General features: G+C 38.6%; 1 protein-coding gene across 3 annotated transcripts in view; it reads left to right on the forward strand.

Moving 5' to 3' along the window:
* Nucleotides 1–27,278, forward strand: part of CORIN (corin, serine peptidase) — a 285,216-nt gene that overhangs the window by 38,764 nt on the left and 219,174 nt on the right. For all 3 annotated transcript variants that reach the window (XM_081590643.1, XM_081590651.1, XM_081590633.1), the window contains exons 2-3: nt 3,211–3,355; nt 16,956–17,156. In XM_081590643.1, coding sequence (XP_081446769.1) covers nt 3,211–3,355; nt 16,956–17,156 — 346 coding nt within the window. The remainder of the gene's footprint in view (nt 1–3,210; nt 3,356–16,955; nt 17,157–27,278) is intronic.

A 27,278-nucleotide genomic window follows, 5' to 3' on the forward strand; every position in this document is an offset into this window, starting at 1 on the left:
ACAGAGGAGCCTGGTGGGCTACAGTCCAAGCGATCACAAAGAGTCAGACACGACTGAATGACTAACACTTTCACTTTTCAAAGGGCCTCTGACTAATGCAGCATTTACAGCAATAGTCTTAAGTGGCTATGAATGCTAGAGAAAAGTTAAACACTTGAGGAAAGGGCTGAGGTTTCCTCTAAGTATTTCTTAGTTCTAAATTTCTTCTAAGAATTTCTTCCTCTTCTCCCCTTCATAAAAGGAATCAATTTCCTAGTCACTGGAGAAAGCATTTGCACTAATCGTGAATGTGGTTTCTGGAGATCAAGGACTTGTTGATATACTTATATAAGATATTAAAATGAGCCACTGGGACTTTCCCTACTGATTCTTCACTTATGAATACTAAATGGGATGTACTTGGCCATAGGATTCCAGATAGCACTGAGGCCACTGTACATTTGCCACCCAAGAAGATCATTCCTACAACGCTCTTGTGACCTCCTTAACAAAGAAATCTTTTCCATTGTTGTGGAAGCCAAAGAAAGTTCATAACTCCTTACCTCTCTGGGTGTATTTTATCACTCTTTTAAATTATAATAGGACTTTTCAGTGATACTTTTCTGAGAATCATGGCTAGTTCAAGTGCTGATTCTCTACAATGTCTTAAGTGATCTTGTAGCAAGAAATCGTATTCCTGTTTTTTCAATTCCTGTAAGCCTCACAGTGCTGATCATTTGCTATCTCCAAATGTAGTTATTTATGTCCATATTTTACCTCTCCTACAAGACTGTGAACTTTGGAGGAACAGTTGGTCTTAGATTATTGTTAAATTCATCACTGTGCTTATTATAATTAGTAGATGTATCAATAACCACTTCTTGAGTAAATGAAGCAAAAAAGTCAGTTCTACTATGGTCTCTGAGCTGTAGTTCCACACTGGCTTTTTACAGGTAAATGTTATGTCCAAGCCTCAAAGGATGCCATCCGTCACTGTTATAATCAGTGTGTTATAAAGATATTATATTGTGTCAGTCTGTTAATTCACATTGAGTGAAATCTGAAACTGGCCCCCATATATGGAGGACAAGGAGAGACTGAAGAAAGAGGTAGATCATTCCAGATTGCTAGGTGGCAGTTTTAATAACCAAGGTAACTTACTTACAAGGTTTGTCTTGGGTGACTGCAGCATCATCAGATCTCCACACCTGCCAGAGTCGTATAATGGGATTCAGTCATGTGTACCATCCGGATGGTCTCAGCAGCACATTGCTTGCTCAAGGCTGCATCCTTGAAAACAGCTTTGGCTGTGGGAACAGTGGATGTAACATACATTCCAAGGACACAATAGAGGGTGAGGAGACTCTGATTGCCTGAATCCAGCTCATGGGTCAATGTGGTGGGTCACATCCTTTCCATGACCTCCTCCAAAATGGTGCCACTTAACTGTATATTAAGTCTGTGGGATCTCATGTTGGTGGGTCGATTAAACCAGGTTCAAAAGGCATGGATCAGTTAAGGTGTTAATCTAGGAAATCAAGCCATTCTTAAGCTAACATCGTATGTTCATTCAAGTAATGTCTCCCACAGAGAATTCTTAAAATTACAGAGAGTGTCATCACATCAGTGTATTTAGTGAACACTGTTTGCAATATGTGTTAGTGAACAAGAGTTGATGTTGATGTAGGAGGAACAAAGCAGAAATAGAGAATCACATATGCCTTGCATTGCATCAAAGTTGCCTTTTGATTCATGGGAAACTATCAGGTATTAGTTATATGTCAGAAAGGATCAAGTGTAAGATCATCGGTTAGGACTTCTCAATTGTGATACGGCTTTCTCAAAGGTCATTTGGTTTTAAAAATTAGATACTTCTTACAGGGGAAGAAGCAACCTGGTAATGAATGGCATGGGGGAGATCATGGGAAAGTCTGGAGTCTTGGGATTATAGGAATAGTGGAATTTGTTTTAGCACATATATGGAAGTCAGGAGAAGAACTAGCTTGAAAGTGAAAAAGTGAAAGTGAAAGTTGCTCAGTTGTGTCCGACTCTTTGTGACCCCAATGAGTACACAGTCCACGGAATTCTCCAGGCCAGAATACTGGAGTAGGTAGTCTTTCCCTTCTCCAGGGGATCTTCTCAACCCAGGGATTGAACCCAGGTCTCCCACACTGCAGGTGGATTCTTTACCAGCTGAGCCACAAGGTAGGGATAAAGAAGGAAATTAGTTTGGTTGTGGACATACTGAGAAGAGATGACACTATGCATTAAGCATGAGAAATTTATGATCTAACTTGAAAGGAAGCTCAGGACTCAAGAGATTCAAGAGCTGGCTGCACCAAGGCTATAGTTCAAGCTCTGAAACAGTCAGAAATGGCACGAAGAGTCAGAAGTTTGAGAGAGAACCATAAGAAACATTTTAATTAATGGGATCAGAAGTGTTGCTCATTGTGACTCAAATCACTTTTTAGTCCATCTCTGTTGAACAAGTTACTGCACTAAGCCAGTTGCAATACATGAATTTCCAGACATTGTTTCTGACAAGAGATTGAGCTAGCAAAATTTAAAGTTTGAAGATAAGAATTTCATCTTGTTGAATCACCACTGTTGTACCTCATCATTCTCTCTCAAATGGATGGGCTGAAGGGGTGGTGTGGACAGTGGAGAGATTGTCAGTGGCCAACAGAACAGGCTCTCTTTCATTACTCAGCTTGCCACTTAATACGTAGTCAATAATATTCAATCTTGCTGAATTATTAATGGTTAAAAGCTTATTTTATCTAGACTCATTCACATTTGCTTTAGGACTAAAGAGACAAACAAGAATGAAATCTGGATGATGCCCTGTCCACACTACTCACCAGTATTTTATCACTGCATTAGGCAGTTTGCTTAGAGCTCTAGGTCAAGGTGAGTTCTACTGTGGAATAATACCAAATTAGCAGATAAGTTTAAACAAATTTAAGATGGAATATGGTTATAAGTCCATATACTCCTGAAAAACATTTTAGAAACAGATGGTTTGCTCTGTCCTGAATATGGTTTGTACAATTATTTGTTTATTTATTAGTGGGATCTGGTGACTAAACTCATTTCATGCTGTGTAGTACACAGAGGAAAATTTAGGCATGCTACTGCTCTAAATGGACAGCTGTCCTCTAAAATGTCATACTGTGTATTGAATTGCTTTGCAATGTTAAAAGCATGTTGTATTATCCTCTTCTACTTTAGGTCTTGGGAGCTGATGATGATAACATGGGTGATGGCTGCTCTCGGAAGCTGACGACTGTGAATGTTCTTCGTTTCCTCTTGCTGGTCCTGATTCCATGTGTCTGTGCTCTCATTGTCCTGCTGGTGATCCTGCTCTCCTTTGTTGGTGAGTGATGTCATTATTAAAGAAAAATGAAGTTAAAATTAACATTAGTATGATTTGTAAGAGTGGTTTCTGCTGCTCTGGATGGTGGTTTACTACTGGAGGATCTTTCTGGGCAAGGAGAAATCTGATTACTTTTGCATTTGTAAAAGACAGAAGACCTGGATACATTATAGGGAACTGATGGTAGAAAGAAATGAAGGCAGGGAGACCAATTTGGTGACTGGCTATCATCTGAGTAAAAGATAGCAAGAGCTTGAATTAAAGCATTTGGTGCACGAAAATCAATGGAAATCAAGAATGCTTAGGATTTTGGCATGAAAGAGAAAGAGGAGTCAAGGTTGACTCTTGGATTTCTAGCTTGGGCAACCAGGCTTGCTTTGGTACCATCTGTTATTGTGGGAAGAAAAGGCAGAGGAGTGAGATGCAGGTAGATGGAGGTCAGGCTGGAAGTTCAGTTTGGACATGTTAAGTTGGAGATTCTTATGGGACAACTAAATACAGTAGAACCATAGTTTAAATGCATTTATTGTGAGCAAATTCAACAGTGCAGGCAGGGCCAAGAAATGGAGGACTGTAAGAACTTCTTACCTTCCTAAGAAAATTTCAAGGGTAATTGTGAGTCTGTGTGATTTTTGGCTTCTGTACAGACTTTAGAATTTAACTCTCATCCCGCTGTTACTGGTCTGAAGCTGGAACCATCAGGAAGGGAAGCTGAGAAGGGAGCCTAGCCCGCCTGTATTTGTGAACGTGGGAGTCTCAGCGGAAGTAGCAGGAGTAGATGAACTGTGAGGAGAAAGTGCACTGATTCAAAGCGGAGGACAAAGACTTGGAGGATGCTGGTGTTTAGGGGAGATGAGAAAAGAGGAAGGGTCAAGAGATACCAGAGTTGTTGGACAAGAAGGAAAGGATCCCAGAGATGCTGGGTTTCATAGAAGCCTAGGGCAGAGATGTTCAGAGGTCGCAGGGTGACAGGTAAGAAGAGGACAGGAAAACTGCAGGTTTTCTGTTTGGGGTTTCAGTCGCCCTGCCCCACGTTGTGCCCGGTGTGGTTTGCTCTGGGCTAGAGGCAGGACAAACCCTGAAACTTACCTCTGCCCCTCTCTTCTGCCAGGTCCCCCTCCCCTCCAGACTTGGCCTGCTTTTGTTTCCTTTCCTGTGCCTTCCAGTAGTTGCTTTTTTATATTTTGTCCAGAGTTTGTAGTTGTTACATCTGGGAGAATCTGTCTCCCTTGGTCATACCCCTGTCATTTGAAACGCTCTCATTGTTGTAACAGTTTATGGAACGGCTCACAAACTGTCAAGAATACTTCCTTTCATTCTCAGGGTGGAATGCTAATGTAAGTTTAAAACCCATTTTTAAGTGCTTCAGAGCTTAGAGGCCTCTAAGCAGAGGCAGGGTGCTATTAAAACAGTGCTTTACTTGGATTTATTGATTTATTACATTTAAACATTTTTATAACTTTATTGAAATATAATTTACATACCATACAATTCACCCATTAAAAAGTGTGTAATTCAGTAATTTTTAATATATTTACAGGTAAGTTCAGTCATCAGCATAGTCAATTTTCGAACATTTTCATTGCCTCAGGAAGAAACTTTCTTCTCTCTTAGCTGTCTGTCACCCTTCCATGTTTCTGTGTCCTCTCTGCCCCAGCTCTAAGCAACCACTAATCTACTATGTCTCTATAGATTTCCTCCTTTCTGGACATTTCATATGACCACGTGTGGTTTTTGTGACTGGCTTCTTTCACCCACATAATATCTTCAGGGTTCATCCATGTTATTGTATGTATCAGTATTTCATTCCTTATGGCCAAATAATACTCTGTTGTATGGATTTACCACATTTAAAAAAATCTATCAATTGATGGACATGTTAGTTGTTTTCACCTTTTGAATATTATGAATAATGTTGCTCTGAACCTTCATGTACAAGTTTTTATGTGTACATGTTTTCATTTCTCTTGGGCATATACCTAGGGGGGCAATTTTTAAAAAATCACTTATATGAAATTAGGAAACTGAGCAATTTATAACCATTTCTTAGTACTATTTCGGCTGTTATGTAGGTAAACTTGAGAAAGTGGGTGTTTTCTGGCACTGTCTTCAAAAGCATTCTTTTTGTATGTTCTGAACCAGATGATTTCATATAGATGCATTAAGTAATCTCTGCCCAGATAAACTTTCCTGTTTTACAACTGAGATGTTTACTGTTGTAGTGAGAAATAAAACCATTTTATATCTTTGTTTTAAAAATCTCACTAGATTCTGCTTGCTTTTAAGAATGTTCTGTTTGATTTGAGTTTAATTTCGTGCTCTTTCAAAGTTTTACAGTTATTTCTGAGTATCTAAGAGATGCTGGAATGCCACTTGTGTACAAATAGAAGATTTGGCTTCAAAAAGCGAAGAGATGATAGTGAGAGGATTCAGTTCAGTTCAGTCACTCAGCCATGTCCGGCTCTTTGTGACCCAATGAATCGTAGCACGCCAGGCCTCCCTGTCCATCACCAACTGCCAGAGTCTACCCAAACCCATGTCCATTGAGTTGATGATGCCATCCAACCATCTCATCCTCTGTCATCCCCTTCTCCTCCTGCCCTCAATCTTTTCCAGCATCAGGGTCTTTTATTGACTAGGAAAAGATAGTAAAACCTTATGCTAACAAACACAGATGCCTTGTGCCTCTCTAATTTTGTCTGTTTGGGCTTCTGGCATGCATAAAGTCAAGATGGCAAAGAGATTTCTGAAGATAAGAGAGTCTTTCTGAATAATTATTTCTACAGCAGGCTATGGAAAAGAGCAATAGCAAATTGTTTCTCTCCTTGACCCTTAAACTGAAGTTGGAGCTACAAAGGTTTTGTTCAGTTTAATTTAGTCTAGTTGGGACTCTCATAAAGATTCACGTTTTTGAAAGGAATTGAAAATTGAAGAGAAAAGTATAGTATTATACTTAGGTTTCTATTTCTTCATTTATAATCTAATACTGAAAGGGCTATATGACCTAGAAGAAAAGATCTAGAAAAAGTAGAATCCTAGAAGAACTCAGTACTAGGAGATCTGTGTTTAGCATCTTTCACTTACTACTTGTGTGACTTTTACATGCTTTTCTTTCTCTGTGAGATGGGGAATATAATTATTATTCATTTCATAGGATTGTTATGGAAGTCAAATGAAATAACTTCTGATGAAAGTGTTTTTATAGGTTATAGTATTGATTATGAGCATAAAAATTGTTTTTTGCTTATTAATATTATTGTTACTAAATAATTAGTTAATAGTTCTATTACACTCAAAGGATGCCAGCATCTGCTGGATCATAGAAAAAGCAAGAAGTTTCCAGAAAAACACCAACTTCTTCTTCATTGATTACACTAAAGCCTTTGACAATGTGGATCACAACAAACTGGAAAATTCTTAAAGAGATGGGAATACCAGACCACCTTACTTGCCTCCTGAGAAATCTGTATGCGGGTCAAGAAGCAACAGTTAGAACTGAACATGGAACAATGGACTGGTTCCAAATTGGAAAAGGAGTACATCAAGGCTATCTATTGTTACCCTGCTAATTTAACTTATATGCAGAGTGCACCATGAGAAATGCTGGGCTGGATGAAGCACAAGCTGGAATCAAGATTGCCAGGAGAAATATCAATAACCTCAGATATGCAGATGACACCACCCCTAAGGCAGAAAATGAAGAGGAACTAAAGAGCCTCTTTATATGGTGAAAGAGGAGAGTGAAAAAGCTGGCTTAGAACTCAACATTCGAAAAACTAAGATCATGGCACCTGGTCCCATCATTTCATGGCCAGTAGATGGGTGAACAATGGAAACAGTGACAGTCTTTATTTTCTTGGGCTCCAAAATCACTGCAGATGGTGACTACAGCCATGAAATTAAAAGATGCTTGCTGCTTAGAAGAAAAGCTATGAACCAACCTAGACAGCATTTTAAAAAGCTGAGACATTACTTTGCCAACAAAGGTCTGTTTAGTCAAAGCTATGGTTTTTCCAGTAGTCATGTATGGATGTGAGAGTTGGACCATAAAGAAGGATAAGCGCCAAAAAATGGATGCTTTTGAACTGTGGGGTTGGAGAAGACTCTTGAGAGTCCCTTGGACTTGGAGGAGATCCAATCAGTCAATCCTAAAGGAAATCTATCCTGAATATTCATTGGAAGGACTGATGCTGAAGCTGAAACTCCAATTCTTTTGTCACCTGATGCAAAGAGTCAACTCATTAGAAAAGGCCCTGATGCTGGGAAAATTTGACAGCAGGAGGAGAAGGGGACAACAGAGGATGAGATGGTTGGATGGCATCACTGACTCAATGGACATGAGTTTGAGCAAGCTCTGGGAGATGGTGATGGACAGGGAAGCCTGGTGTGCTGCAGTCCATGGGGTGGCAAAGAATCAGACATGACTGAGCAACTGAACAACACTCAAACATTGGCCAAAATTGTTCTTCTCTCATTTTAACTCTATAAGAACTGAAGTCTGTGTATTATGGCCATCATTTTAGTAATCTCATATTCCATAACCCCATAACCCTATAAGCAAGCCATTGCCATAGTATAGTTTAATTGCCAATAAAGTAGCTAGGAAGAAATAAAGTTGATAGACTGTTGGATTTGTGATATGATGCCAAGTTTCACTTGACTCTTCTGCTTAGGCCTGAGAGCTACTTTCATTCCTCTTACAAGAGCTTAAAGTGGCAGTGCCTGTGCTGTCATGACATGACTGCAGGAGTCAGCTTGTGCCATGAGATGCTTTATCAGAGTTTGAACCAATGCCTAACAAATTATTTATAAATAATATAGAAACATATTACACATGCAACACTTTAAGTAAAATTACATTGACATGTTGAGTAACATTGAACAAGCATAAAATTGTAGGTATAATCTGATGCCATTCATTCCTTGAACAGGCTTTATCGAGTGACTGTTAAGTGCAAAGCAGGCTTCCCTGGTGACTCAGCCAGTAAAAAATCCTCCTGCAATGTGGGAGACCTGGGTTTGATCCCTGGTTTGGGAAGATCCTCTGGAGAAGGGTGCCCACTCCAATATTCTGGCCTGGAGAATTCCATGGACTGTATAGTCCATGGGGTTGCAAACAGTCAGGCACGACTGAGCAACTTTCACTTTTGCTAAGAGCAAAGTGGTAACCTATGGGTCTTGGGCATAGCCCTGAATCAAGCTACCTTCACGGGGCTCCCAGTTGGAAGTTCAGTGAGGGAGAGGCACATAGAAAATGATCACACAATTGATTAATTATCACAGAGGTAGCTCCTATGTGTGAAGAGACAGTTTCTTTGAGACAGGGTGTGAATCCAGCCTGAGAAGCCATCCTTGATGGGGAAGCACTTTACCCATGACCTCAACCATGGGAATATTGGAGTAGGGGAGTGGAGTAATTGATTTGGTTGGGACTGTTAAAAAGTCCCTTTGACACTTGTCTGGAGAAAGGGTTGAAGTGGGCAGAGTATGTGATGGGGAGAAGAAATACAGTTATTGCAAGAGTCCTGCAAACGTGGTGCTTTAGAATATGATCTACATTGATTTTTGCAAAATTTATTCATCTCAATTTATTTCACTAAAATTAAGGTCCAAAAAAATCGGCTTAAAATGCTCTAAACTTTTTCTTGCTAACAGCTGAAGACTTGGTTTCAAAGGTTTATCCATTCATCCACATCTAAAATAAACTGTTTTAGCCTTACACTTACAAAGAATAGCCTAAGGTTACCATCCTAGTTTTCTCAAAACTACAAAAGACCTATGTGGGGCCTATTGATTTTTAATTTTTGTCACTCAGTGAAGAAGAAAGAAATTATCATGGTGGGAAGTATAGGAAATATAAGTAGTCTGTTTTTCTTAAATTCAAGTGACTATTCCTCTACAAGAGTGACTTTCCTCTTCAAAAATTCTAGAAGAGCTAGAGATCATTGGATTTAAATATAGTTTTTCTCTTACCAAACTTCTTAGCAGCTGTGGCTTTTACAAGAATTTGGAATGATGAGAATCTGAACTTCGTAACGTACAACGTTGTGTTTTGAATATCATTTTAAAAGGGCAAACCTATCAGATCCTTAGTTTTTTTTTCCACCAGAACCTTAAGATTTTCTATGCAGTTCTCAAGCTTGAGAATATTTTTTCTTTAATTCCTCAGGTCTGAGGCTATGCATAATGTGTGATGTTTTGGAAAAGGCAGTCTAAAGTCTTATATTCAGTGTAGTCAGTGGACCAGCAGCATCAGCATCACTTGGGAGTTTGTGTGAAATGCAAAATCTGGAATCCTGGGCCCCTCTCCAGACCTGCCAAATTTACTTTCAAACAAGCTCCCCAGGTCATTTCTGTGCTTCATCTTGTCCTTAATCCACTGTAATCTGATCTTTTCCTCTTTCTCTTCTTTTCATACTACTATATCTGTTCTGCCCCAGGGCCCCAATGTCCTTTCATTGAAAAGCAGCATTTGGAACCTGTGTGTGTTTGAACAAGACTTGGGAGAGCCTATGCTTTTTTCTGTGTTTATTTACATCTGCTCACAATGAACATGCTCAGTTTTGACTACTCCTTTCTTCTTGAAATGCTCTTCTGCTTTGCCTGGATATTATCATTTCTAATTTTCTTTCTATTTCTGTCTGCTCTTTCTCTGTGTCCTTAAGCTCATCTTTCTCTATGTGCTAAGTCGCTTCAGTCATGTCCAAATCTTTTCAACCTGTAGCCCACCAGGCTCCTCTGTGGATGCTCCAGGCAAGAATCTCTTATGTCTCCTGCATTGGCAGGAGGGTTCTTTACCACTAGCACCACCTTTCTGTATCTAGCCAGTAAATTTGGGAGTGTCTATCTTAGCTCTCTTCTCACTTTGCACCCATACTTCTCTAGACAGTATCATATTCTCCGATGACTTCTTTCATCATTCATACATTCAACAAGTATTTATTGAGGCCTACTCTGGTGCCAAGCATTCTACTGTGTGCTTGAAATGTGGTCATGCATATTATACCTTCTTAACTTCGAAGAGGCAGACAAGAAACAGACAATTTCACTTGAGTGTGTTAGTGATATAAGCAGAGTGTGATCAGGGAACACAAAGAAGATGCACATTTGTGGGGAAGTCTGGCAAGACCTTCTGGAGGAAATGTTTAGACTGCTTTGGATTTAGATTTCTTTCCTCTTGTGTGTTTCATAGCATTTTACACTCAGTGTATTCATAATAATTATAGTAACAAAAGTAAACTTCTACAATATCTATTTTTCATTCTCTGTTATCTATTGTATCAGTCAGGACAGGCTATGCTATGCTGTGTAACAAAAATAATCATAATATATTAGTGGTTTAACAACACTGAAAGTCAGTTTCTCATTTGCAGCACATGCTTTACAAGATGGCAGGGGGGCTGTGCTCATTCATGTCGCTCAGGGACTAAATTGATGGACTAGCCATCATCTTGAACCCTGTGGTTATTGTGTCAGAGAGAAAGAAAAAGATCCCTAGAGGTTCTTTTTTAAAAGTATGTAATGTGGCATCATTAATTATAATCACATTGCAGTACATTAAACCCCCAGAATATACTCATCTTATAACTGGAAGTCTGTACACTTTGATCAGCATCAAAGATGTCAAGAGACAGAGAATGAGACCAGAGAATGTAACCCCAGCATGTGTCCCAGTAGAATGGGAGAGAGTTGAAATATTTGATGAATAACTCGAATGACAATCATCCCACCTCGGTAAATATCTTCATTTACCCATAACTCAAACTGGAAACCTTGAAGGGACCTCTGGCACTTTTTGTTAAGTTCTTATAATTTTGCCTCTGAAGGCTCTCTCCCAAATGTTCCCCTTGCCCTCACTGCTTTTGCCTTGGCTCAGTCCATCTTTTTTCCCTTGAACGATTGCAGTAGCTTTCTAACTGTCTGCTAGACTTAGCCCCTTTCAAGCATCACTCTGTTGTCTGAGTGGTCATTTTAACATTCTACCCCATTTAAGACCCTTCAGCAGTTCTCTATGATGACAAGATCAACTCCAAAGCTTTAACAGGAGTACCCTTCACAGTCTGGCTCCACTTCCTTTGCTCTTGCCAGTTCCCTGTGTGCTAGCCATGTTTAGTTACTTGCTACTCAGCTTTTGCATATCTTTCCCCTTTGCTCTACCTAGAAAGTTCTCCATTCCCTAATGCGGGGAATTGTTTCCCCATAAATGCTTGGCTCAAACCTAGAAAATCCCTAGTTATCTTTTAAGATTCACAGGGAGGATCATTATCTCCTAAGAAATCTTTCCTAACTTTCTCTAATGGAATCTCAGCTTCTTCTCTAATTTTTGTCAACAGATTGTCATATGCATATCATTCTCAAAGCATTTGTATCATGGTCCGTATTTTTACATACATGCCTGTCTCCCTCATCTAATCTGTAGACATCTTGATGAAAACCTCTAACTAAACTTTGAAATTTGCTCTCAGCAGGGAATAAATACATAGCTCCTGGAACATAGAAAATGCATGCTTGTGCTCAGTCCTTAAGTCCTGTCTGACTTCTAGAGACCCCATGGACTCTAGCCCACCAGGCTCCTCTGTCTATAGGATTTCCCGGGCAAGAATACCAGAGTGGATTGTCATTTCCTCCTCCAGGGGATCTTCCCAATCCAGGGATCAAGCCTGCATCTCCTGCATTGGCAGGTAGATTCTTTACCACTGAGCCATACATGTATTACCACATGACTAGAGATATAAATGTATTACCACATGACTAGAAATGTTAAAGCTGAAGCTCCAATACTTTGGCCACTTGATGTGAAGAGCTGACTCTTTGGAAAAGACCCTGATGCTGGGAAAGATTGAAGGCAGGAGGAGAAAGGGGCAACAGAGGATGAGACGGTTGGATGGCATTACCAACACAATGTAGATGAGTTTGAGAAAACTCTGGGAGATGATAGATATGGAAGCCTGGCATGCTGTAGTCCATGGGGTCACAAAGAGTTGGACATGACTGAGCGACTGAACAATAAGAGATATAAAGATAAGGAGTTTATTTCAAACTCATAGGAAAATAAATTTCTTACATGCCTATGGTGGTTGAGTTTTTTAACTTGTATACCTTGTCCAAAGTGAAAAGCATGTGTGACTGAGTATGGGTATATATCTTATCCCAACTCAATTCTTGGGCTAAGTTAATGTAAGCTTCAGTTTCCTTCTCTCTGAAACTTCATCAGTTCAGTTCAGTTCAGTCGCTCAGTCGTGTCCGACTCTTTGCGACCCCATGAATCACAGCATGCCAGGCCTCCCTGTCCATCACCAACTCCCGGAGTTTACCCAAACCCATGTCCATCGAGTCGGTGATGCCATCCAACCATTTCATCCTGTCATCCCCTTCCCCTTCTGCCCCCAATCCTTCCCAGCATTAGGGTCTTTTCTGATGAGTCAACTCTTCGCATGAGGTGGCCAAAGTATTGGAGTTTCAGCTTCAACATCAGCCCTTCCAATGAACACCCAGGTCTGATCTCCTTTAGGATGGGCTAGTTGGATCTCCTTGCAGTCCATGGGACTCTCAAGAGTCTTCTCCAACACCACAGTTCAAAAGCATCAATTCTTCGGCGCTCAGCTTTCTTCTGGAGAAGGCAATGGCACCCCACTCCAGTACTCTTGCCTGGAAAATCCCATGGACAGAGGAGGCTGGTAGGCTACAGTCCATGGGGTCACTAAGAGTCGGACATGACTGAAGCGACTTAGCAGCAGCAGCAGCAGCAGCAGCTTTCTTCACCTCATCAAGAAGGGTTAATTATAGCATCTGTATCATAGGATTGTTGGAAGACTTACTCAGTAGCTTCTTACAGTAAAGATACTTAGTCTAGTGCCCATATTAGTTTTGTATTGCTGCTGTAATATTAATGCTGTAATGAAGCTTAAAATAACACAAATATAGTAGCTTAGAATTATAGATGTCAGAAGAACAAAATAGGCCTCATGGGGTTAAAATTAAGGTGTTGGTAGGCGACTCTGGGGACCAGTCTGTTTTCTGCCTTTTTCAGCTTCTAGAGTCTTCTTACATTCCTTGGTTTATGGCCCCCTTGCCATCTTCAAAATGAGCATTGGCTCATTGAGTCTTTCTCACACTGTTATAGCTCTGACATGCACTTTCTTACCTTCTTCTGTTTATAAGGACCCAGTGAGTTCCTTGGGTTCACCTAGATAGTCTAGGATAATTTCTCCATCTCAGACTGCATAACTTACATTTGCAACCCCTTTTGCCATGTAAGGAGTGTGAAGTAACCTGTGCCCAGGTTCTGGGACTTGGGATGTGGACATCTCTGGGGGAGCATTATTTTGGCTGCCACAGTACTAAGTCTGCTAGATGTATTGATAAGTGATCAGTAATGATTGGTTTTTATTATTGGAATTGCAGACCATTTCTTAAACATTGTGCTTCCCAAGTGGCTTAGTGGTAAAGAATCCACTGCCAGTACAGGAGACGCAGGTTTGATCCCTGAGTCTGAAAGATCCCCTGGAGGAGGAAATGGCAATCTATTCCCCTATTCTTGCCTGGAGAATCCCATGGACAGAGGAGCATAGCAGGCTACAGTCCATGGGGTCGCAAAGATTCAGACACCACTAAGCGTCTGAACACTCGTAAACATTGTTAAATAGAACTCTGTTATAGCTGAAACACTTTTGAAACATACAACCTTGATACAGTGTGGCCTTCTATAAATAACTTAGCATGAAAGGGCCACAGTTATTTTATTCCAAAATAAGGTTAAGTGATTCACTTTTGAAAATTTCCTTAGCCATTTTATTATGCTGGGATACATTTAGAGTAAAAGGAAATTGGCATTTATTTATAAGTACTTTATAGCCCTAAGCGGGCTTCCCTAATATGTCAGTTGGTAAAGAATCTGCCTGCAATGCAGGAGTCTCTGATTTGATTCCTGGGTTGGGAAGATCTGTTGGAGAAGGGATAGGCTAGCCACTCCAGTATGCTTGGGCTTCCCTTGTGGCTCAGTTGTTAAAGAATCCGCCTGCAATGCGGGAGATCTGGGTTTGATCCCTAGGTTGGGAAGATCCCCTGAAGGGAAAGCTTACCCACTCCAGTATCTCGGCCTAGAGAATTGCATGGACTGTATAGTCCATGGGGTCGCAAAGAGTTGGACTCAACTGAGCAACTTTCACTTACAGCCCTAAAAAAGACAATTTTACTTTTATTACTATTACTGTGCAGTAATGACTAACAGTTACTGAGAACTTACTGTGTGCCAGTAACTGTTCCAAGTGTTTATGTGTGTATTGACTAACACAGCCCACTGAGGGGAGGTGCTTTTACTTGCCTTATTTTGCATCAGTTGGGAGTTTGCCCAGAGTTTCAGGGCTGGTGAGTACTTTTGATGGGATTTAAACTCAGGTGGTCAGGCTGTAGAACCTATACTTTTAATCACAGCACTATAAAAATAGAACTGTGGAGAAGGATGTGGCAACGTTCGAAGAATCAACACTCTACTCTGGGCTAATAACTCATAGTATTTTTATAGCTCATCATAGTGTATCTTGAGAGTGTTTAGTCTTATTGAATTCTATTTTTGTGCTTTGAAAAAAATGCATAATAGAGGGCCAACTGTGAGTTGAGAGTTAGTCAGTTTCCAGAGATGCTTGAAAATATTGTCTAGTGACTCCAGGCTTTTAAAGACAGGTCCTTTAAGTTGTCTCTGTCTGTTGTTTTTCTCTCAAAAATATAGTTTAAAGACATTAGCTGCAGCAACTATCATATATCATGTGTTATCTTTTTTTTCTGCCAACTTGCTTTGATGTGGAGAGTTTAAGAGGCAGGAATCTGCCTTTTTTTTTTTTTTTTTTTTAGAAAGTTGTTATTCAAGTCAGTGTTTCCTGAAAAAGTCAGTGTTTACAGAATATTTTAGAGTAAACAGGTTATTAACACTTTCAACACTGTGGCTAGGTGAAAAACTTAAAGATGATTAATAAGGCCAGTCATTACAAACAAAATGGTAAGAACAACTGTTGAAGTATTTTGCATGATAAGGAACCCGTTTTAAGTGCATCTCACAAGGATATGACTGAGGAATTGGCATGTGGTCAAAGTGTGTTAACAAAGATGGATACTGATTCATGGGGTTAGTGCAATAAGTAAATTGACTTTATGGACCTTCTATATTAATTACAGCCACATTAGTGGAAATGACGTGTTATGTGCAAGAACATATCTTTATGCCAAAATTAGCAAAGAAGAGAGCAAACTAATAAATTAAAAATAAAATTGTATCTAGTTAATTAGTGAATTTTTTTGCATGAATACGTATTTTATAGTGATCAAGTCTATTGTATACATTTTGATTTACAATAAATTCTAAATCAGTTTGAAAATCAAAATCAATTAAATGAAATCTTTTCTTCCACCTACTGCATTTAATATTTACTCGTAATCACGGACAGTTTGGGGAGTGTGTTACCTGTACCACACGGTCATGATTTAGCTTTTACCCTCCACTGTTTTATTTAGAGTGCTTTGGCAGATGAAACTGTTGACCTTAGTTAGCTAGAAAACAGCTGCTTTTCTATTTTGATTTGTAGTTAATATTTTCCAAGTGTCAAGCACATGTAGAGAAATTTTTTCTGTAGACTGATATTAAACATTTTATTTATATTTCTTTTATTTTTAATGGTCCATGAGCCGTTTAGAAAAGTGAAAGCCAGTTAGAGCATTCACTGTAAATGTTTTTAGGGGAAAAAAATCCCTTGGGTATTTGTATAATGGATCAATATCACATTCATTTATTTTAGTGATATACTCAATCAGAGTGCTGTATTCTGGAAACACTCTGTTGTCTATTTTGACTAAGTTAAAAATACAAGATCTCTTTCAAAGTTTTCAGATTCTCTGCCTAAAGCCAATGCTAGAGGATTCCCAACAATCTTAGGTTGGGCTCTTTGTTTTTTTCATGAATAAATACCTTGAGAAAGTGACCAGTTGATAATTTAACTTTAATGCATGTTTCTTATTATCATATTTTGTAGCTTCCGGTCAAAGACAAAGACGACTTGGTTTCCTTTAGTTTTGTTGGAAATACAGTTATTTTTTGGATTTCTATAAGTCTTGGTAAATTTTGAGCCCTGTTATTTTTACTATCTACTGTGTGTAGTTCACGGAAAGCTAGTGTCAAATGTGGAGAAATAGAAGGCTGGAGGTACACTGGCACGCTTGTCCTCTGTGGCAGGTAGAGATGGGGAGCTGTGTCCTGGGTACAGAGCAGCATAAAATGATGTGTGAAATTGAGACACCGTGATAGCAGGAAGGAAACACTAAGATTCCCCACGTTTTATTTGTGGCGAGTCCCAGGTGAGGTGGGCACTAGGAAACCTGGGTGGAGACTCTAGTTTCTAAACCTTTAGCTCTTGAGAAGCGATAGTCTCCTCACAGGGTTATGTGATTTATGGTAGAAGAGATTATGGTTGTCTCAATGATGTGGGTGGATTTGCTGGCCATCATCTTTCTCTTTGCTTGCCCAGGAGGGCAGCTCTAGAGTTTTCCTAACATTTTTTTAAAAATAAATACTTCTAATAATGTCTTAAAATATCTTTTTTTGATCTTTCAGGAACATTAAAAAAGGCCTATTTTAAATCAAATGGGAGTGAACCTTTGGTCACTGATAGTAAAGTCCACGTGTCTGATGTTATTCTTCTGAATACAATGCATAACGAGAGCACTATGACATCTGCCGCCCATCCCACCCAACACATTCCGACCTGGACTATGGATGCCTCTCTCCCAGCAGACCAAAATCACAGGAACACAAGTAAGTCTGAAGGTGTTGAATGCCTGGGCCCTTGAATGTCTGCGGAATCCACAGGTAGATTTTTTTAAGCATGGCGACTGATGTTCTTAATTCACAATCCCTCACTGGTCACACAGGAAAAGCTCTGCTCCCTTATCTGGCAAGCATTGCTGAGTGTCCTGTTTCTAAACATGAAATGCCATCAGTTCAACCATCCAGATAGGGGACAGAAGTAAGAAATAAAAATGTACCGGTGCCATTCATTGTTTTTGAAGCATAAAAATTTATGCTGCTTGCATTAGTATGGTGGTGTTGATTTTGTGGTGGTTCACCTCTGATGTTTGGCCTCTGCTTTAAAGTTTTAGGTTACTTATTTTGAGATGGTTAAATTAATAAGTAAATTAAGTTACTTATTTTGTTATTAGTACCTTGTGGCAGGTAGCCCAATTCTATGATTCTAGGTATTTTTACTGTTAGCATCTTTGCCTTAGACATCCTTGCTACAAACATTTCTGCCTCCTAATCAATTGGTTGTAAGTTAATTTTGTCATAAAAGATAAAAAAATGAAAAATAAAGGACATTTAAAAAGATTTAATGAAACAAGAAATTAACAAAATTAAAAAAACTTCATGGCTAAATACAAAATTTTTGAATACGTTTGAAATATGTGTAGATTCATGGTGATGCAGCACAAATAACTGATTTTGTGAGTTGTACCTGGTCTTCAAAGTCTTCTGTTTACAGTATTTTTATACACTTATTTTTTTTTGGCGTGATCATTTCTCCTCACTTGGCATTGGGCTTTTCCTTTTTTGATAAAATTTGTCCCTTCGTTAAGAGAGGCATCAGTCTCCAAATCCTAGGATGCATATTTGTAACTGAGTTCTGTATTGCGTTGTGAAAGTCTTCTACACTGTTGCATGTTCTTGGCATATTGTCACATGTTTGTTGATAGACTTTCTGAAGTTCTGTGGAAAATGTGGGTTCAACTCTGCGCCACTGAGGTCCTCAGCCTCCTCCTCCTCAAGTGTAGTGTGTTTCAAAATAAGAAACCATCCTGAAGCAAATCATTGTCACCTCTCAGCTCAACAAAGCTATCAATATCATCTCTAGCTGAAAGAAATGCTAACACATTTCACCTCATTGAAAGCAAATTGTCAGGCCCCGAACTGTCAACCATTAATTTATCTTTCATTGCAAAATTGCCACACAGTCAGTTAGTTACATGGTGAAAATGTCTGCGGTGGAGATGTTTATAGTGAGAATACCAGGCACACAGTTTTGAAATCGAATGCGGAGGAATTGGAGGGTTATCCCCTCATTTGTTTTCCAGGTGTCTATACGTTCTTTCTTGTTTCCCTGTTTTCTCAACTGTGAGATTTATTTTACTTGTTGACTGACAAATAATCACACCTTGAGGAAAATGGCATGTGCAAAACTTCTATTTGAGGACAAATGGAAGTATTTGTCAGTTATTCCAGAAAAAGAGCTGGGGGAGAGAGAGGGAAGGCAGAAAATGTGGAGTTGGGTCTTAGATGGGGGCAGATGATATGCTCTGGAATGTAACTCTGTCCCTCTCTAGTTCTTTCAGGAAAGTTACTAACCTTCTAGAATGCTAGTGGGAGTGGATTAGTTTGGAAATGACCCAGTCAGTACTCATACGTCATAGTCACAGCTCAGTCACTGGTAAAAGGTTTCTCTGCAGTGGTCTTGATTCTTATTTTCTGCCTCCTAAAACAATATTGTGTGATTGAAAGTTCCACAAAACCCATTCCTCCCTGATCACTTTCCTGTTTGTTGCTCCCTCTTGCAACAAAACCTCCGGAGGAGAATCACTTCTTAGGTCTAGGAAAGAGTATTTATTTTCATTCTGAGCCAGGAAGGGAAGGATTAAGTTGACTCTTAAGCTATCACAGTATAAGTTTGCCAGCATCTGAAGAAAAGCAGGATTATTCTGTTTCTCTAACCCCAAAGAGTCAGGATGTTTGGATTCTACAGAGCACCAATAGATGTTAACTATTTCCTACGCTTAGTGTTCACCAGTGATTCCTACAGATTCATATTCATTACCTGACACTAATACTGCAAACACAGATTATGCCAGGTAAATTGTATTTTCCTCATGAGCTTAATTTTGAAGCTTTTAATATTTTGGTCATGTCTTAAATACTTCATTATTCTTAGGACTGTGTTTTTCAACAGAAGGACAGAAGTAAAATAAGCAAAAATTCAGTCCAGTTAATGTGGTTGCAATTATAGTAATTGGTATTCTGAAAGTTCCATCATTGTTAAGATTCAAATAGAGGTGACAAACACATATCCTGAAGAGTAAAGAAATATATGGTCTTGTCGTTGTTGCTCAGTTTGGAAGTTTAATGGGAGTCTGTTTGACTCATTTTCTCTTCCTACGGCTGAAACATTGCTTGAGAATATGAACATAATTTGACATGTAAAGGAAATCCAGGTGAAATTAAAAAGCTTAATTGGAGAAAGGTCAAAACCTTTGAATATGTATCATTCTGTGTTCTTAATGTATTTGACTGTTAGCCTTGAGCTTTACTGTCTGACCATATAGACTCTCAATAGACTGTCTATATTAACTAAAATTATTTACTGTAAGGGATTTGATAGTTTATCATGCATTTCAATAATATTGCTAGCCTGTGAGTATCGAGCTTTGGACAGTTTTGGGGGCATGTTTGAATATGTTCTTTGTGATTCTTTTTTAAAAAAATTTATTGAAATGTAGTTGATTTACAATGTGTTAATTTCTACTGAACAACAAAGTAATTTAGTTATACACATATATACATACTTCTCCATATTCTTTTCTATTATGGTTTACACAAGGGTATTGAACGTAGTTCCCTGTGCTATACCCTAGGACCTTGTTTATCTCTCTGTGGCCCTTATAATTAATAAGGTATAGAGGACAGATATATAGACCGTTTTTCAAGGTGTGAAATTGAGGCTTAGGGAATTCAAGTTGATGTATCCAGTGTCACTTATTTACTAGTCAGTAACCAAGGAATTGGGATTCAGATCTTGGGGCTCCTGGACCAGTGTTCTTTCAAGTATATCGTGCTTGCTTATTTAATTTCACTGCTTTGTTTGCAATGGCAGGAGCATTTCTGAGCAAATTTCAAGCTCTAGGAGAGTAGATAAAGTAATCTGTTTTGTTTACTGCTTTATGGCCAGTGCTCAAGAAAATATTTTTTGAATGAATAAATAGATGAACTACAGTCACTTCAAAAATTTAATACCTGACACTTTTATTGGTAATGCCTAATCACACTTCTGTATTTGGTATCTGTTTAGTCAATTTTACTTAAATTATCATTTAATGCTGTGTATCTCTATTAACACATAACAGAGAATTTGCTTTTATTCCTTTAAAAATATTATCTAATTAAAAGTACTTTTAAATTTCTGGCATATGTAAAAGCTATTTGAGTCCACTTCAGTCCAAAAATACAGTGGCAAGACATTCTGTCCTATCCAATATCCTGGGTAGAAAAACAAGGGGAGAACTCCTGGCAAAAAGTACCAGGAAATAGCCTTTCCTAAAGACATTTTCTTTTGGGGGTCCTTAATATCATACCAAAGCATAGAATACTGCAGTTTGTAAAATTTAACCAGAATACCTCCTATGTTACACTATGTGGTCAAGTTGGGCTTTGTAAATGTGAAATAGACTTTGTCTGACATCTGTTACATTTGGAGTTTCATTAGTTGCATTTTGAAAATCAGTTGTAATATAGAAAGGTAAAAGGCCCACAGTTATCTTTCATGCTATATTTTAGCAAGGGATTTTTCTAGATTGCATTCTATATGTGGATTTTTATATTCATCTTTTCTTCTTATGTATATTATAAATATTTAAGGGGAAATGTTGAGTTTTAAGGAAAGGGAAAACTCTTTTATCAACCAAGAGCATTTGGGTTAAAAGTAATACGGCACAAAATAAAATAACCTATAAGCTCTAATAATTAGGAATTAGTGACAAGAGTGGGCTGATGTGCTGAAAGCGTATTTTGTTCTCTTAGTGTACTTTTTGTTGTGTGTGTGCTAAGTCACTTCAGTTGTGTCTGACTCTTTGCAATCCTATGGACTGTAGCCTGCTAGGCTCCTCTGTCCATGGGATTCTCCAGGCAAAGACACTGAAGTGGGTTGCCGTTTCCACCTCCAGGGGATCTTCCCAACCCAGAGATCGAACCTGTGTCTCTAATGTCTCCCGCACTGGCAGGCAGGTTCTTTACCACTAGCACCACCAGGGAAGCCCACTCATACCTGCTCCTAAATCTTCTCTATCAGGTGAAAAATCATCATACTTCTCATTCACTTAGAAAAAAGTTTTTTTGAGATATCATCCACATACCATAAAATTTGACTTCAAATATACATAATTCAGTTTTTTGTGGTTTTTTTTTGCCATGTCAGTTGTTTCTGGGATCTTGGTTCTCCAATGAGGGGTTGAATCCAGGCCATGGCAGTGAAACTACTGAGTCCTAATCACTGGACTGCCAGGGAATTCCTAATAATTGCATATTTTTAAAATGTATTCACAGAATTGTCCAACTATCACCACCACCTAATTTTAGAATATTTTCATACTGCAAAAAGAGATGCTATATCCATTATTGCCCATTTCTCCTCTCCCTCAGCCTGTTTCCAAAATTAATCTACTTTCTGTCTCTGTAGATATGCCTGTTCTGAATATTTCATATAAAGGGCATCATGAAATAAATATGTGGCTTTTGTGACTGGTTTTTTGTATTTTTCTTGGATAGGGGCACAGCCCTGGCCTTCTAGTTTCCCATGGAATATGTCCGAGCTTTTCAAAGGCCCCTTCAAACATCTTACTTCCTAGTTTTTCCTTGTAAGTGTTTTGATCAATCTCTTATTTCCAACAGGTATCCTTGCCTAAGGTAACTGTGATGTTAAACAATTACCATAGATTGTTTTCAACAAGTACCCTGAGGATAGAAATTTTTGTGAAGGGAAAGCTCTGAGTTAAATCAAGTAAAGACAAGTGCTGAGGATGAATCCTTTTCAGGGATCTTCTAGACAAGTTGAATGGTGAAAGTTCTCTGGAGACAGCTTTTTGGGGAGCTTCAAACTCATTCTCCCCCATCCATTGCCTTCTAGGTTGTTGGTTTTCATAGTTGCCACAGTTGTGAAGCCATTGGTTTTCAAGGCTTCTGTGGAACTGAGGAGAGGGTGATGTGAATAGGGCAAGTTGAAATGCTACGAAGTTCTTAGTTCTACTGTGATTCCACCATTTTTCTTGAAACAAATGTTCCTCTAATTAATGCAGACCTTTAGTTAAATTCCAAAGTTCTGAAAAATATGACTTTTGACATTTTTTCCCAGTGCTTTTATTGCTTTTATGGAGAAACAGAGTTTTGGAGGATCTTACTGTGCTGTTCTGTTAGTGTTCCCTAACCCTGCTTTTATCTTCCTTATCTACTCTATTGCTTCTTGTGCATTTCCTCCAACGTTGACAGTTGATTTTTCTTCTTTTTATGATGAATAAGTATGATCACATTATATATTATTTTAAAATGGAAGACTTTCTTCTCCCCCTTTTGTTGAATAAATCACTTCATTTCTTCTTCCTTTTGCATCACATTACCCTATTTCTGCCCACAGTTAACCCATGTTACCCTAGTGTATATGATTTTGTAGTTTTCTCTATGCTCATACAGTCATATAAACATATATACCCAAATGTGTATACAGAATTACATATACACTGGAGTGTTTCTGTCTTGAGAAATGGAATATTTCCTGCCATATCAGTAAACAAAGGATGTCACTGTCATCAGTGATTGCAGCCACCACCCATGGTGAGTTAGTGAGCCCTGAAGGAACTCAGAAAGGAACGAATACCTGCCACCTAGCAACTATGAGACTGTAGTCACTCCGTACAGTGAGCCCTGAGGGAACACAGGATGTGAAAACACAGGACACCGGCCCCATGTAGGTGAGGTGCATGTGAAAGGAATGATTTCAGTGAGCCAGACTCGTGCATTTTCTCATACATGGAAAAACACTAAATTCCTTAACTAGACATCTGGTTTTCTTTAATTAACAATAATCTTTTGACATTCAGACTACCTGCTCTTTGTTGGAAAACTCCTATATAATGCTGAGTCGGACATGACTGGACAACTAACACTTTCATGCTTCTTCACCTCCTCACCTCGTCAGAGCAGTTCTATTAGAGTTACTTGAGATGCTACCTCCTGGGCTTGAAGTCCTACAAATTCCTGCCAAATAAAACATAGCTTTCAACTTTTAGGTTGTGAGTATTTTTTAAGTCTAACTCATTTTTGTTTTTAAAAAATGAGATCACATTTATTACATACAATTTTATATATAATGTTTTTCTCACCCAAGAATACTTCATGTAGGACTTCCCTAGTGGTCCAGGGGTTAAGAATCTCTCTGCCAATGCAGGGAACACAGGTTTGATCCCTGGTCTGGAAAGATTCCATATGCCACAGTAGTGCTAAGCCTGTGGACCGCAACTGCTGAGCCCATGCTCTAGAGCCCATTCTTCACAATAAGAGAAGCCACCACAATGAGAAGCCTGTGCACCACAACTAGAGGGTAGCCCCAGTGCAGCAACAAAGACCCAGCACAGCCAAATAAAATAAATTTTTTAAAAAGAATACTTGCTGTAAATATCTCTAAGACAGTGATTTAGCTCTAATTCATTATTACAATGATTGAATGACATTCTGTACTGGCATTACACCATAATTTATTTCAACCATTCTCCTAACAATGACATTCACCTTATATACATATTTTTTCTCCTCAATGTTCTATATAGTCTCTATTCTGAAGATAAAATGACTTGGATCATGACAGTGAAACAACAGTGATTTATTAACACTGATAACTCTGTACCAAAATGCCCTAAACACGCATTCTGAATTTGCTGAGTGTAGAAAGTTTATACACCAATCAAAAACCTTAAGCTTATTCTTTCTTCCTAGTTTTCTGTTTTTAACACAGTATTAGCTTGAAAGTGAGTTCTGCAAGAATATTAAGCTAAGAGAATCAGAGCAAGATCTGAAATTATGCTTGGATGACTCTGCATCAGGAAGCTATCCTTCAGGTAATATGGGGAGAAGGGGTCTAATTAGACATCCAAAATCACCTGAAGTCCCTTCTCCTTTCCCCCTGACATTTTCTAATCCTGCCAGAGTGGAATCCTGGATGTCTTCTTTATATTCTTTGGAGGTCATTTTTGCTGTCCTTAGAGTCACGTACCCACCTCTGTAGATTACTGACTGTAGGTTATTATGCAGTTTGGAGGGGGAATCTGTGCTTATATGTAAATGTGGATGGGTCAATGGCTTATCATTCTTCTGTTGTTTTTTGGACAGTATTTCTCTATCTGGGGCCTGAGGAACCTCACATGTTTTCTGGGGGATCGAAGAATTCTCTATAGGAATTTCTTAAATGTAGCCTTTTATTTCAATGATAAAAAGTAGTTAATGTACACCTATTCTTGTTAATCTGGATAACTGTCTTATAACAAGTACTGATATGAAATTTTGGTGCCTGCATTTGAGCTTCTATTTATGATACAGTTGCTGCTAAGCTTTATTCCTTAGATATTTGTCCAGCCATTAAGAAAGGAACAGAGGAAGGTTTGAGAGTCTTCTCAATTGCAGAACTAAAGTATATACTGGCATGTTGTACAAAGGATGCCTTTGTGGCAGTTAAAATAGAGGAAAACTGACTTACTTAGTGGGGATACATGGTAGCATAAGCTTCCTAAATACAGGAGAACTTGTGCTTTAGGAGTTAGCACCATATTCATAGTGTTTTAGCAGAGCTGCTGCTGCTGCTGCTAAGTCGCTTCAGTCGTGTCCGACTCTGTGCGACCCCATAGACGGCAGCCCACCAGGCTCCCCTGTCCCTGGGATTCTCCAGGCAAGAACACTGGAGTGGGCTGCCATTTCCTTCTCCAACGCATGAAAGTGAAAAGTGAAAGTGAAGTCGCTCAGTCGTGTCCAACTCTTAGCGACCCCAAGGACTGCAGCCTACCAGGCTCCTCCATCCATGGGATTTTCCAGGCAAGAGTACTGGAGTGGGGTGCCATTGCCTTCTCCTTTAGCAGAGCACTGTTAACATTAATTCATTAAGTAATTAACTTAAATCTCACTAGTTTTGTAGTTTCAGTTCTATTTAATTTATGTGTATTGACTTTATTGCATGTTAGATCCATAGGTATAAAGGGGTTTATATTTCATTTTTATGTATACCTGCATAACTTTCTCTCCGTGAAAAAGCCTGTACAATTCTTCAACTTGTGAAACACTGCTCTAGTACCTGAATTCTTCCTGTTCGTGACATATTCTCTGGAAAAGCAGCGATACTCTGTAGCAGAGCTTCTTAACATTTTTGTGCCAAGGACTCCTTTGACTATCTGGTCAAGCTTATAGTTGCTTTCTCAGATAATTCTTTGATGCTTAAAGCATACCACACAGAATCATAAAGAAAAGCAATTTTATGAAAATCTAGTTATCAAAATATAAATATAAATTCATGATATAGTAATACATGTGTTTATTTTTTAACACATTAAATAATTATATCTAGCCTAGGTCAGTAACTATAATTTTATAACATGGATGAGCATACATAATACTTTGAAATGTCTGTAATAAGTCTATGTTAATATGAAAAAGGCTATGATGTCTAATTTGTTTTTCTGATTGTTGTATACATTGATAATTTAGTAAGCTAAATTTCATTTGAAGCTTATTGGAAATAGAGATAATATTTTTCTCCTGTCCAATTTCTTCATAGACAGCAATTTTCATCTAACTGAAATATAGTTGCTTTTTTAATATTGTTTAAGGTGTACAGCGAAGTGATTCGGTTGTGTATATATATGTATGTAAATATGTATATATTCTTTTTGATCCTTTTCTGTTATAATTCATTATGTTATAGAATATAGCTGCCTGTGTTATACAGTAAATCCTGGTTTATTTTATATATGGGAGAGTGCACCTGTTAATCCTATACTCCTAGTTTATCCCCCTACCCCTTCCCCTTTGGTAACCCTATGCTTCTTTTCTATGTCTGTGTATCTGTTTCTATTTTGTAAATATGTTCATTTGTAATATTATTAGATTCTACATATAAGTGATATATAATATTATCTTTGTCTGACTTACTTTACTTAGTCTGATAATCTCTAGGTCAATTCATGTTGCTTCAAATAAATTACTTCATTCTTTTTTATGTCTGAATAATATTCCACTATATGTATCTGTGAATATATATATCACATCTTCTTTATCCATTCATCTGTTGATGTACACTTAGATTGCTTCCATGTCTTGGCTATTGTAAATAATGCTGCTATGAACATTGGAGTGCACATATCTTTTTGTATTAGAGCTTTCATCTTTTCCAGATATATACCTGGGAGGGGGATTGACAGCAAAAATTTTATGTATGAACCCATTGAGGACTTTGGATTATAATTAAGAACATATGCTTTAGAGGAAATAGTGGATTTTTTTTTTTTCAGTACTTGAGAGAGTCTGAGATCTGCCTAAGCTACTTCATTGGGAATTTCCTGCTTTCAAAATTTGCTTTAGTCATGACCTTGCACCCCATCTCTTGTGTGCTCTGCTGGCCACCAATGTTAGACTCCAAGCTTCAAATATAGTTGGTTGCCCTCTCCATATACTAAATTATATTCTTTAGGCTTAAAGAACAATTATGAGATTCAGACACGGGTTCTGGCTAATATCAACATCCAAGCAGAACAACTGAAGCATTTAAATAATTTTTGCCTGCTTATCTGGTTGGCATGGTAGTGTTCTAATAAAGACCTCCTTAATTCTTGGGAGAGGGAGAAAGGAAATTTGAATGTAGAGATGGACTCCCTTTTTTTCCCTCCCCACTCTCCTTTCCTTCTTCCTCATTCCATCTGTAGAGGACTCTGTCCCTGGGATGTATTGGGTTCCTCCCAGAGAGAGCAAACTCAATCTTTGCAGAACTAGGGTTTTGAAAGGTATGATGGAACAGTGCCTGGTTCATTCTCCTTCGGCTCCAGTCCTTGGTTCACTCTCCTTTGGCTACAGTCCCATTCCTCCCATTGT

This window comes from Giraffa tippelskirchi, chromosome 1 (assembly GCF_054371585.1).
Source record: "Giraffa tippelskirchi isolate mGirTip1 chromosome 1, T2T-mGirTip1v1.2.pri, whole genome shotgun sequence".
NCBI lineage: Eukaryota > Metazoa > Chordata > Mammalia > Artiodactyla > Giraffidae > Giraffa > Giraffa tippelskirchi.